The sequence below is a fragment of the Furipterus horrens genome, unplaced genomic scaffold (assembly GCF_987537825.1).
Source record: "Furipterus horrens unplaced genomic scaffold, mFurHor1.1.pri manual_scaffold_11, whole genome shotgun sequence".
NCBI lineage: Eukaryota > Metazoa > Chordata > Mammalia > Chiroptera > Furipteridae > Furipterus > Furipterus horrens.
In genome coordinates, this window is record NW_028327181.1 from 60,699,975 (window position 1) to 60,714,054 (window position 14,080).

General features: G+C 37.0%; 1 protein-coding gene across 1 annotated transcript in view; it reads right to left on the minus strand.

Annotated features, from left to right (window-relative positions):
- EFCAB5 (EF-hand calcium binding domain 5) overlaps positions 1-14,080 on the minus strand; it is an 81,089-nt gene that overhangs the window by 31,174 nt on the left and 35,835 nt on the right. The window contains exons 8-13 of the mRNA XM_090290638.1: positions 12,243-12,310; positions 11,599-11,754; positions 5,124-5,223; positions 3,067-3,855; positions 1,607-1,684; positions 1,421-1,510 (exon numbers count right to left, since the gene is read on the minus strand). Coding sequence (XP_090146764.1) covers positions 1,421-1,510; positions 1,607-1,684; positions 3,067-3,855; positions 5,124-5,223; positions 11,599-11,754; positions 12,243-12,310 — 1,281 coding nt within the window. The remainder of the gene's footprint in view (positions 1-1,420; positions 1,511-1,606; positions 1,685-3,066; positions 3,856-5,123; positions 5,224-11,598; positions 11,755-12,242; positions 12,311-14,080) is intronic.

Sequence of the window (14,080 nt, forward strand, 5' to 3'; positions counted from 1 at the left end):
ATTAGTCAGGTGGTACTTAACCTCCCTGACCCTTGTCCCCAGGATGGCCATGTGATATAGGTTGGGCCAATAATTCATATGTAACAGCAACAGGCTATATAGGCCAATGAGAATTAGACTCAGAACTTTTGGGGGAACTAGTGGGGGAAGAACCACTCTTTTTGTACTCTGATTCCTGAACTGGTAGGATGTAGGCTTAGAGATACTCTCGCGGACATCTTTGTCATAGTATGGAAAAAAACAACCTAAAACTGAAAGTTACAAAGAAAAGAATAGTGTTGAGAGGCAGAGAGATAGTGTCCTGCCGCTATTGTTGAGCCCTTGGATTCAATAGTGCTCAAAACCAGCTGCAATCTGAACTTGCCAGTAAAATAAGTCTGTAAATACCACCATTATAACCTCTCCCCCAAAGAGTCTTTACTGTATTTTTCTTGAAGCTCAATGTTGTAACATGAAGCATATTTCATAAACTTTTAACCTGGTGACTTATGTTTTTTTTATTTTATTTTATTTTATTTTTTTAAATTCTTTTTATTTTGGTTTTTCAATTACAGTTGTCCCCTGGTGACTTATGTTTGATTTCTTTGTTGATTTAATCATTCATGTCCTTATGACTTCCATGTGAGATCTGATACAACTTAAAAATAACCACCCATGAATTTTTTTCAAATAGTAAAGCAAATTGAAATAAAGATGTAAAACCAGGAGAAGAAGACAATGAACTGGCAGGCCACAAGAGCTTGACTAATGCCATGAATTTTCACCAAAATATTTTGAGGATAAAACGTTTATCATTTGACCCCAAACTTAAGTGAAAAATAAAAAGTGCAGATATGAAAATAATTTTATCTAATTAGTTCTACTACTTGTTGATGAAAGGTAAAATGATAAAATAGCATTGTAGTAAAATAGAAGTACTTGTTGGAATAATTACTGTTAAATATTGGTTTGCCTGAGAGCTAAAAGCTACTGTTTGCTCTCTCTGTTGAGCCAATCTTTCTGTATAAGTATTCAAAAACAAGCTATATTTTCATCTGTCTCACATGTTTGGATATGAAACTACCAGGGAGAGGAATAGCTGAAATGATTTCTATTTAGTAGTAATATCTATCATCTGATTCCCTTTGTATACCTGGATCATAGCTTCAAAGCAGCTGTTGGGCCATATAATTTTTAAAAACCGTATACTAATGCATATGTTTTTAAGCACAAGAACATTCATAAATAGCACATTCCTACTACTACCAAAAACACTCATCTTTCATATTTTTAGGTCCATCAGCTCAGGGACGAAATAATGCAAGCTCCACCCTGCAGTAGTGTCTTGGCTAAGTCGTCTTTATCATGGGGTACCACAATAAATTAAATTAATCAATCAGAGACTGTGATCTCTCCTTTCTGATTTTGTTGTTACATGTACCTGTGAACCTGGAGTTACCATATATTAAGTTTGCCTGTTCCTCTTCTTCACATTTGGAATACTTCTTCCAGTTACAAGTGAAAAGTTCACCTATAAAATAAACATTGCGTAATGTAGGCAATTTTACTTCACTTTCACAATGTTTTTGTTCTAGAGTATAAATGCAAGAAGGATTAAATGAGTCACCTGACCACGACTTTCCTTCTATTTGGGGGGATTTGGGTTCACAGGCTTTGTCTTTCTGAACTTTCTCTTTTGCAGTTTCTAAAAGGTACAAAAGAAAATGCCTATTAAGTTGGACATTATATTTTCCTAAGTTAATGAATAAGAGAAATGCCTCGCATATAGAACACCAAAAACTTTCTTTTGGTACTTTCCTATATATGTTGTGTCATAATCAACCACAATGATATTAGTTAATAACTCTAGTTCGTGAGAGAAGCTCTGTGACTAAAGCTATTTGTTGTACCCCAACTTGGCCGTGCCAAATGAAGGCTACATTTCCTAGCCTCCCTCACAGCTAGGTGTCACTATATACCTAAATACTGACCAATGATATGTGAAGGGAAGTAATGTGGTGTCTACCCATTTTCCTTTCTCCTTGCCAGTGAGTCAGAATGTAGACATGGTAATGAGCCATCCTGGACCATGTGGCTGGAGGAGACCCAAGACAGAAGGAGTTGGAGCCACTGAAGATGTCATGGGACTGAGCTATCATATAAATTTTGACTTTTATATGAGAAAGAAAGACACTCCTATCTTGTTTAGACATTGTTATTTTGTGTTGTTTTGTTTATTTTTTTAAATACTGTCATTTTGGGTCACTGTTAAACACTGCCAACATTAAGTCTCCACTAATATAACATCTAATTAGATAGTAACTTCACTAATTTTTTTAAAAGCTGCACTCCTATGTAAGGAGAGACAGAAATTAGTAGCTGTTTCTTGGAGAAATAAACATGATGCTAAAAAATAAATATTTCAAATTAGTTGATGATAGTGTAGAATCTAGAACAGAGGTTACCCATCTCTTAGAAGCTTCCTTTGGTACTATAGAATTAAGGAGAACTTTAAAATATATATGCCTGAGATCAGCTCTCTAAAAGTTAGAATTTTCAAAAAAGGTCATGAACTGGCACAAACAATTCAGAGGAAAAGTCTTCTGCAGAATAAATATTTGAAATGCAGGATGCTCTCCGTCTTAAATATGATTTTCAGAAACATTTCTAGAACATGTATCTTATATATAACTGAAAAAAGCAAGATCCATTTAGAGTTGAAATAAAATAAATTTTTAAAAATAAGTAGTTTCTAATATCAGAAACCACATTTAAAACAAAAGGGCTTCTAATTGCCTTTCCAGGGGTCCAATGTAAATTTCTTTATGTAACATTACCAGATTTCTTCCTTACAAACAGGTTTCTAGTATAAAAGGAATTCTAGGTAAATATTATAGAAAACAGAGACTTTCTGGTTTGTATTTAATTGTAAGGGCTAGACTCATGCTGAGTAGCAAAATATGTCTGAGATTTGCATGACTTGTTATACCAGAAAAGATCTTAATTGAAATGAGTGTTTTCTGAAAAGACTTTAAAAACCACTCCACAAAACAGAGAGATAATGTTGTAGGAGAACTGCATCACTACCTGAGGGATGATCTTTCCCACTTGATACTGGATCTTCCTCTTGCAGTTCAGGAAAGTTAAATAATTCCTCTTCATATATTTGCTCCTGAGTCTTCTCTTTCTGTGGAAGGATTTCAATGTGCTCAAAGGGAGTAGCCTGCCTAGATTCTTCACTTTCTCTTGCGATACTGCCTTCCCTTGTTTGTGAAGTTGAGTCTACGTCCTGTTCCTCTGGAATTGTCTCTCTGGATGATTCTTGTTGTTCAGTTGACCCTTTATGTATTTCTTCTATTACTGACTGTCTGCGTGACCCTCTGTGTAATATTTTTTGTGATACTGACTCTCTGCGAGATCCTTCTTCTGCAATCGACCCTATGTGTTGCCCTTGTTCTATTACTGACTCTCTGCGAGATCCTTCTTTTACAGTTGGCTCTCTGTGTGTTCCTTGTTGCATTGTTGACCCTTTGTATTGTCCCTGTGTTGTTGTTGATTCTCTGTACAGTTCTTGTTCTCCAGTTGACTCTGTGTCTTGTTCTTCAGTTAAAATTTCATTCGGTTCTGGTCCTGCAATTATCCCTCTCTGCTGTTCTGGCAGACTTGGTGGTAGTGTTGATTGTCTATGTTTATCATGTTTATGTTGATCTTCTGAATTTTCTAATAACTTACTTTGGGTTTTGCTAGCATGTTTTTCAAACAGTAACATATTCGTCTCTAAAAACACATTGTCAAAGTCTTTATAAATGTGTTTCTGATTATCCATGTCTCCCCAGAACTCAGTCAAGTCTATCTCTTCAAATTCAATGAATGGCCCTAGTGCAGAAAACAAAACATTTACCTAAACAATTGATCTTATAATGCAGAATCAGAACTAGCAAATTAATGCAAAAAAGCATTAAGCACAGTGATTACAATATGGGCCTATTGCTTTAAATAAACATCAGTTGCCTTTCCTTGTAGCATGATAAAAACCAGAAAGGTATCCAATTGAACATAAAAGATGCTCACTACTGTAAATTAGAAAGTATCCCTTCCTAAATGGTGTGGTTTTGAAAATGAACATGATTTTTCTTTTGCTAGTTGGAGAATTGCTTAAACTGCCAGATGCAAATACAACTTATTCTCTACTTTTGGTCTTCCCACAATAAGGCTGGCATGGGATGGGGAAGGACGCATGTCTTCCACATCGAATATCTTTTCAGTATTTTCAATAGCAAAATAAAAGCATGTCTCTATCCATGACAATCTTTCACTGGTCTATTTTTTCCCAATATTCATTTTCTCTCCCTTCCTTCATGTCTACCTTTCTTTCTTCTTCATTCCTTAATTCTTTTCCTTGACAACTTATGTGGACACCAGAATCCCACTGTTAAAAAAGAATACCACTAAAATACCACTGGTGTCCTGGACTACAGACAGTGAGACCAGACCATGCAACACCCCCTCCCTTCTGAGACATTTAGTATTCAAGTTATAAAGCTGTGACTCCCACAGTTTTAGGGTATCCTCTACATACAACACCCACAGATTTTTAAGTATCCAAGTAATAAATTTTCACACAGAAAAAAAAATTGACATTCTTGGAAAACCCATTCATTCAATGACTTTCTCTTTAAAAATATAAAAGTAAAACCCATAGTCCTATTTGTTTTGGTAGTAACATAAAAATTTCACTATATAAGTACAGTAAAGATGTACAAGTAAAAATGCTTGGGAAAAGGAAACATTTTTATTCAAAATGTTAGAATTCTAAGTTGGACATTAAAACTAGAATTACCATTACCAACTTAATTTCTGAAACACTCAGATTGTTGCTAAAACACCTGTTCATTTAAATGAATTTAAAACTGAGTTTTTGTTGAGTTCTAGCTTGATAACTTTTAGTATTGCACAGTAATGAAAAATACATCTGGTTGTGATGAAGAGTAAATTTTGTGGGGAACGAACAACTAAATATAGCTGTCAAGGTCTAAGGGAGACATTATGTGAAGAGATTCCACAGGGACAGAATGACCTTGTATTATCATATTAATGTACTTCATCGTTTCAGTCTGAGCATACTCACTCTGAGTGGCACTTACATTGTCTTGGGTTTCGGAGTAAATTTCTAAGCATTTTTGAACTTTGGTCATAGAATGTTTCCAGCAAGGCTAATGTCCTCTGCCGATCCAAAAACCCTACCTAAGAAGAAAGATTGCAGTTGGTTGTTACAGAAGATTTGAGATTTTTATGTAGATGGAATATGACTTATTGAAATGTCCATTATTATTACCACCACCATCACTGTGTAAATAAAATCTGCAGTCAAAATCAGGAAGGCTATATCTTGCCTCTTTAGGCTTATACTCTACTTCCCCATTCTGTCTAATGTCAAAATGCCTTGCACTTAGTAGATGATTAACAAATATTTGTTGTTACTGACATAATTGCTAAATCTAATGTGTTATACAACGTTCAGTTCTTATCTAATCTGACCTAAGTATGACACTTGGAACAATTAACTGCTTGCTACTTGTTCTTTTTTGCATTTTTATTTTGAGAAAAACTTTAATTACAGAAAAATAATAAAATGATAAAACTAACATTTGTGTTCCCAACACCCAGAAATGATGATTGTTAACATTTTGTGTATACGTACACTTTAAAAATATCATCAAAGTGATATCATAGCACATGTCATTTATTTTTTAGATTTTATTTATTACTTTCAGAGAGAGGGAAAGGGAGGGAGAAAAAGAGGGAGAGAAACATCAATGTGTGGTTGCCTCTAGCACACCCCCAGCTGGGGACCCAGCCAGCAACTTAGGCATGTGCCCTGACTGGGAATCAAATCTGTGTCCTTCTGGTTTGCAGGCTAGTGCTCAATCCACTGAGCCACACTAGCCAGGATGCATATGTCATTAAAAAAAATTTTTTTTTAATGAGTTAATTTGAGCCAAAGTGATGACATATGCTGGGGCACAAGATTTCAAATGTTACTTCTTTAAAAAAATTTATTTTATAAACATTTCATATATCCTTAAAATTGCTTTTACTTATGCAACCTTGAGATCTGATTTATGTATATAAAGAAATATATTTTATTTCCTTTAACTGTGTGGTATTCTATAATATAAAAACATAATTTAAAGAAGTCCCTCTTTTGATGGGCATTTAGATTATTTTCAGTATTTTGATACCAAATATAATGTGTATAATGGATATCCTTATACGTATCTGTGTGTACACATGTAAACCTTTCCCTAGGGTAAATAAATAGGAAGGTAATGAATTGTATGCGATCAACATTTTTTCTTTTAAAAAATATTTATTGATTGATTTGAGAGAAAGAGGAACATCATTTTGTTGTTCCACTTATTTATGCATTCATTGAATTTGTTGGTTGATTCTTGTATGTGCCCTGGCCAGGGATCTAACCCACAACCTTGGTACATGAGTACCATGCTCTAATCTACTGAGTTATCCAGCTAGGGCCATTGCAGTTTCAACTTTACTAGTTCTTGCCAAGTAGCTCCACAAAACACCTATACCAATTTACATTCTTATTATTACTGAACGAAGATACCATTTCTCCATATTCATCCTATACTTGATATTGTTAGGATTTATAATTGTTTTCTAATCTGGTGGATAAAATATATTATCTAATTATTTTAATTTGTATCTTCCTGATTATTAGTGATATTGAATATATTTTCATGTTTATTATGTATTGGGGTTTCCTCAACCATGAATGGCATATCAAGATCTCTGATCAGATGGAATTTACTCTTCTCATTAAATTGAAAACTAATTTTATATTTTTCCAAATATGGAAAGCCAATTGTCCCAATATCATTTACTGAATGATCCTCCTCACTGATTTATATTGCTGCCCATGTCATACACTAAATTCTCACCATCTCATGGGTCGGATGCCAGGTTCAATATTCTGTTAGTATAACTTTATTTTGAAAAGTCAGATAAATTCTCCCCAACTTGTTCTTTCTTTTTCTTTTTCTTTTTTTTTTTACCTCCTTTTTGGTTCTTCTTTTTGCAATTGTTTTTGCTATATCTGGACTATTAGTTTTCCACATAATTTTTAAAAGTCAATCTTTTAAAAAAAAATTACACAAATAATAAGGGTATGATTTTATAAATTGCCATAGTATAAACACAATCAGGAACTGTTTCTCAAAAGAGAAGAGTTAACTTCAGTAGAGGGCATAATATTGCTCCAAAATTTGATGGATCTACACTATGATTCTACTATTGCCATAGCATTTCAATATGCCCCATACACTCCAAATACTGTGGGATCTTCTAGATGATAAAGCACAAGGAAAAGAAGAGTTTTTGTACTGCAACCTACAAAGCCTTTTCTTTGCTCTGGGATCCACTCTGGTTGCTGATGGCTCATTTTATGCATAAAAGCAGCACATGCAAGTAAATGTTGTTCCTAAAACGTAGAAAGGTACAATAAGCACAGCGCTCTTTCTTAATAGTTGGTGGCACAACGTTAGAGCAATATGCATCATACTTGAACGAGGTATCCTGTCATGCCTTAAGCTATTTGGCTGTTAAAATTTTGCCACAGTAGCAAACTCTGAATTTTTATGGTTTTTATTGTTCACTTTCTGACAGACATGTGTATTACCAAGGCATCTAATGCTTTCTCCACCTCATCAAATCCAATCGCCATGATGGAAATAATCAAGACAGTGGACCAGCATGATGTTCTGTGATATGTCAACATAATCAAGATCCCTGCAACCCTGGCCGGTAGCTCTGTTGGGTAGAGCATTGTCCAGATATGCCAAGGTTGTGGTTTTGATCCCCTGTCAGGGCACATGCAAGAATCAATCAACAAATACATTAGTAAGTGGAACAACAAACTGATGTTTCTCTCTCTTCCTCCGTTACTCTCTCTCTCTCTAAATATCAATAAATCTAAAAAAAAAAAAAAATGTTCACTACCTTGCCAAGGCAGTGAAAGTATACTGCTGTTCATGACAGGTGAAATTAAGTTTCTTTCGTTGGTTCTTACAAACTGTTCTAGAGAGAATAGTATTTGACAGACTAATAGTGGTGAATAAACAGGGTGTGTCAATTTGGTTCAATAAAGATTCCACATCTTGGATAGCAGCTGCAAATGTAGTCATAGTAATCTAGAAAAAAATTCTGTTCTTTGGAACGTAGTCAAAGGAAAATTCTAGTTAACCACATGTTTTCTTTTGAACATTTCTCTAGGCTCATGTGGCTATAAGTATATAAATATACTATATGGTTTTTGTCACTTGTTTTATAAAAATGGGATTATATTATACACATTTCTCTGTATTTTACTTCTTTCACTCAATAATAGTGTACAAAATTCCCTCCAAGTCAACTGGTGTAGATCTCTTCAATTTGTATAAAGGCTGCGTGATATCCAAGATATAGATGTACCATTAATTAAAAAACACTCCCCCCTACACATAAGCATTCCTTTCATTTCTCTCTCTCTCACCTAAAAAACACCTCAGAAATCATTATTGTACATGTATTTTCCATTTACTAGTGCTTTTATTTCTTTGGGATAAAAATTTCAGGAATGGGATCACTAGGTTGAAGGATGTATGTATTTCTTATTTAAATAGCTATATCCAGATTGCTTTACAAAGATACTATAAGTATTAAATTTTCACCAGGAATAGTGAGAAAATACTTTTCCTCTACCTTTACCAACAATATGTATTATTATTTATAAACAAATTTGCTCTTCTTTGAATATATAATGACTTCATGCATTGTATGTTCATATCTTTTGAACAGTTTTCTTTTGTGACTTCTTATATAGTGTCCTACCATCAGAGAAAGGGGCATTTAGTTCAGTGCCAGCCATAGTACATCTTGACTCTAACCACATGGAGTTCATCCCACTGAGTCATTTGGAGGTTTTGTTTGTGTTTGTTGTTTATGTCTATGGTTCTTATCCCAATTCCAGGTGTCTTCTTGGAGGTACACCCAGAACTTCTACTGCCATCCTCTCTGCATGTCCACTCTCTATCACACACAGGTATTTGGGAACCCTCATCACTTTTCCTGTAGCCACAGGAGTGGAACTAACCTCAGGCCTGCCTACCTAGACCCCTCCTTCTGCAGCAGTTACCTCCGTTTTTAGTGTCATATTGCATTCAGGACTTCACTATGAAGCTTGCAGTCTCTGAGCCAAACCCAGGACAAGAAGCATAAGTCCTGCTGTTCTTAAATTTCTCCTCAAGCTATTTAGAATTTCCAAGAGTATCTATAATGTTGCCTTCATTCTCCAACCATGATTGGGGATCAGGAGGGGGGGATCAGATACTAACTCTGACTTAGGGACTCAGACAACCTCTAATCCCTAGTCATATTTCCTTCACCTCCTCCTTCCATCAGCTGGTCACAATTTCCCAGTGATAGAAAAAGTACTTTGATGTTGTACTTTACATTTTTCCTTACTCTACAATTCTTCATTTTTTTCTCAGGAGCCCAGGATTTTCAAGTAAAAGTACAGGTTCTGAGCTCTTGTCCCAACTACTGGTTAAAAATATTCTGAAACTCAATTAAGTTCTTTATTCTAGACTGTATCTATCTTCCCTACAAGATCAGTACATAACTTTGAGTTGAATGTTGGGAAGAAAAGCAAAAGACACAGGCAAATCTCAGTTAATTGCTCTAAATATTATCCCACTGTGTCTGTTATGGCATATGAATTGGAATTAAATTGACCAACAAAGAATAATTGATATCCAGGCATTTACCAGAGTAAAATTGACCTCTATGTCATCCAATATTTATTATAAGCTCTGTATCCAATATTTATCATAAACTCTGCTAAAAGAAACAAAATTCAAGAAGTATTGCCTGAAAGACATATAAACATGCCAGACTTTATAAAATATAGTCCAGATGTAGCCAAATTAGCAGGGATCAGAGAACCTAGACTTCAATTGGCTCCTTCAAGAATTGCTTTTTCTGAATTGCGGTCAGGTGTGGTATCATTTGCCTACACTTCAGGTGGTTATAAAGAAGAACCTTCCCTAAGAAAGTCATTGTTTCATTTATTATACACCTCTCATAAAGGATGTTCACTTCAACACATAGTCCTTTAGTGAGTATTAGTGGGAGAAACTCCTGACTTTTAACCCTAAGTATCTGTACTTCTTCTTAACACTAGTCTGTATTTATCTTATAAATTTTGTTGATTGAGTGTTTGGTCATGTTTCCAAATTCACATTTACTGCTAGGAAGCTTAGATTCAAACTTGTAGACAGCCCAGAACAAATACTTAGGTCACTATAACATGCATTTTGGGCTTTGTCCCCAGCTTTATTTGCTATCCTCTCTGTTATTTTTTTACTTCTTTCATCGTAATTTAAATTTATGTTCCTTTGCTGCAATCTTTTTTGGAATATGGAGATAACAAGTGAAGTTCATAAACATATATCTGGAAAATTGGTATCTATTTTTACAAATCCATTTGGTATTCTAGCATATGAATATCCTCCCAAATACCATTCTTATTTGCCCTGGCTGGTTTAGCTCAGTGGATTGAGCGTCGGCCTGCGAGCTAAGTGTCGCTGGTTCGATCTTCCAGTCAGGGTACATCAGAGAAGGAAAACTCTGACTCCAAAAAACCTCCGCTGCCTTGCGGCATACCTCTTCAGGGGAAAGGCTAAGGGAGTAAACCCCGACAGAAAATCCGGAGCCGGAGTCCCTAAGGCGGTTTGACGTTGTAGTCAACACCGGCAACTCCTGCGGCGCACCTGAACCCAAGCTGTATCGACTCCGTCTTTCCCTTGGACCCTTCAGCTGCGAAGAGAGGGGGGGTCTGCTGCATGGGCAACAGCAGACCCTCCATATTACCCTGCCCAGGCTCTGTAGCTTCAGCGTCATCACAAGATGTCGATTCAACACGGGAGGAGACAGATACCATGTCACTCCCGAGTCGGACTGCACAGCCATTCTCGGCGGTGCAGATAGACTCTTAAGAAGCTACACCATCGTCTCTCGAGACGGACGGCTGCCGACGACGACCATTCTTATAAAGATTTTTTGATAAAAACTTTTCTTGTTTTATATGAAGCAGCATAATAAGATGTGGTAGGCTTTCTACTCCTAGCAGTTCTTTTCTATAGGAAGCCACCAGAAAGAAGAGTAAGCAAAAACAAGCTTAAGCAACCCATTCTTAAGAATGTGAAAGAGATAGAGAGAAACGTTATACACTGTGGAATGCTGTGTCATGCAAGGTGTGGTCTGGAGGCTGGTACAAGTCTGTGATGAAAAAGATACAGAAATTGAGAATAGCATCTAGATAATTTTATAGCAATTTGAGAAAGTAACAGATGCTAAATCAGATTTGAATCTGATAACAAAAACATATGGGTTGTATTTTGTATATCCTTTCCTTCCCACCCTGCCCCCCAGTAATCCACTTTCATTGTGTATCAGTACACAGCAGATTGGAAATGAAAACTACCACCACCAACAACAACCTAAAAACTGGTCCTCTGCAACAAGCAGTTGGAGAAGCATGGCTTAAGTGTCTTACCCTACCTTTCTGCAGTCACAATGAAGGAAGAGTTCAGCAAACATCTGCCTCCGCATATCAGTTTTTATGACCTCCCGGAATTCATCTGCACAGCGGCAAAGATGCTTAAGGAGTTCCTCAAAATTTTCACTTTTAAAATCTGCAATTTGCAAAGAGATGTACTGCGAAGAGAAAGAGGATAAACGATTGATTTAAAACTGCTCTTTACTTGAATTCTCCCAAGGATTCAGTTGATGTGCATGAAATTATTGGCTGCAATTTTCCCCCCCATATCATTTGTTTGTCACTTAGATCAGGCATTTTATGTTAGTGCTATTTAGATCTCATTATTATTTGTATAGTCAGATTTCACTGAATACTAGAAGCTGGTTCTTCTTGATCTCACCTGAAGGTTTCAGTGGAAGATTTTTACACTTTTACATCATGAGTACCACTTACTGAAAGAAATTGTAAGATGTCTTTGACTATAAGATGTAACTTAATTTCAGAGGCATTAAAATATTTTAAACTGTGCATCTTAGAATTGATAAAATAGGTTATTATGCTTTAATTTAATTTAATTCTAAGTTAATGTATGTGACATCCACCAAAAGACAACTGAAATTGGCAAAATAATTTGAGTCAAATAATGAATAATGTAACTTCTTACTTCTGTAAATTCCATTTTGTTCAATCTTTGTTCCATTGAGTCGGCAATATTCAACTGTTTGCAACTTGCTTCTAATTATAGAATAAAGGTTATTTGCTAGTTAGTGTGGTTACAATACATTCATATTTTATATTCATATTATAGTGCTTTAAAAGAAAAATATAAAAGTAAGACATGAACTAAGGAGGGGATTGCTGAAGGGAAGGAGGGTACCAGGTGGAGGGGAGCAAAAGAAGAAAAATTGGGACAAGCGTAATTGCATAATCAATAAAATATACTTAAAAAAATAGAAACTCTAAAAATAAAAAAGAGACTTCCGGCCAAGATGGAGGCTTAGACGGACACGCTAGGTCTCCCTCTACAACTATAGTGGAATACAACTACTTCAAAACAAAGGATAACTAGAAATTCCAGAAAATAAAGCTACACGGAAGCCCAACATATGAAGTTATAAACCAGCGGTGCCATTTGGGCAGGTAAGAGTTAAAGAAGGCAAAGCTGTTTGCGGAGCGGCGGGGCGGCGAAAAATCCTGGAGGCAATCAAGCCCCTGGCGTGCGCGACTCCAATCAAGCCCCTGGCGTGCCCGACTCCGGCGCTGGGGAGCAGCCGCAGCATCGCCTTGAACAGTGAGACCCAGGGGGGCGGGAAGACGGACCCCGGTCTCCTAGCTGAATAACTGTGTGAATCCATCTTGGACCCCCGCCCCCACAGAAAGCACCACAGGGTTGCGAAATAGGTCGCGAACAGGCAGGCGACTCCGATCAAGCCCCTGGCGTGCCCGACTCCGGCGCTGGGGAGCAGCCGCAGCATCGCCTTGAACAGTGAGGCCCAGGGGGGCGGGAGGACGGATCCCGGTCTCCTAGCTGAATAACTGTGTGAACCCATCTTGGACCCCCGCCCCCACAGAAAGCACCACAGGGCGGCGAAATAGGTCGCGGACAGGCAGGCGCCGGCGGTCGCTGATTTGTGACGCGTACGCAGGCACTGCCCCCTGCCCCCGACAGCCGGCCCAGGAAAACAAAACGCATCTGTCAAAATGTGGCAGACAAATATAGAGATCCCGGTGGCACAACTCACCAGACAGCAGATAGAGAACCTGACAGATGAACAGATAAGAAACCTGTCAGAGGCTCAGTTCTGGGCCATTGTTATCAGGTGGCTTACAGAATTCACAAAAGAGCAGGAAAAAGATATGAAAGAAGCGAAAAACTTTCATAACGAAAGGAACAAAACCACATACGAGACAGATGGTGAGGAATCCAGAGTCCATTTCAACAAACTGGAATATGGAGAAGGAACAAGCAGTCAACCAATGCAGCGAGAGGAAATGGCAAGCAACAATGAGAGGATCAGAAACCTCTGGGACAGCTATAAAAGGCCCAACATAAGAATCATTGGTTTGCCAGAGAATGAGGAAGATGAACTAGAACTTGAAAAATTGAGTGAAAATATAATAAAGGAGAACTTCCCAGACTTGGGGAAGGGAATAGACTTGCAGGTCCAGGAAGCAAGGAGAGTTCCCAAGAGACTGGACCCAGGGAGAACCACTCCAAGACACATTATAATCAAAATGTCAAAAATTAAAGATAAAGAGAGAATCTTAAAAGCAGCAAGAGAGAAGAAAAGAATTATGTACAAAGGGGTCCCAATTAGACTATCAGCTGACTTCTCAAGGGAAACCCTACAGACAAGAAGGGACTGGCAAGAAATATTCAAAGTAATGAAAATCCAAAACCTACAACCACGAATACTCTATCCAGCGAAATTGTCATTCAGAATAGAAGGACAGAGAAAGTGTTTCCAGGACAAAATAAAACTGAAAGAGTTCATTAGATCC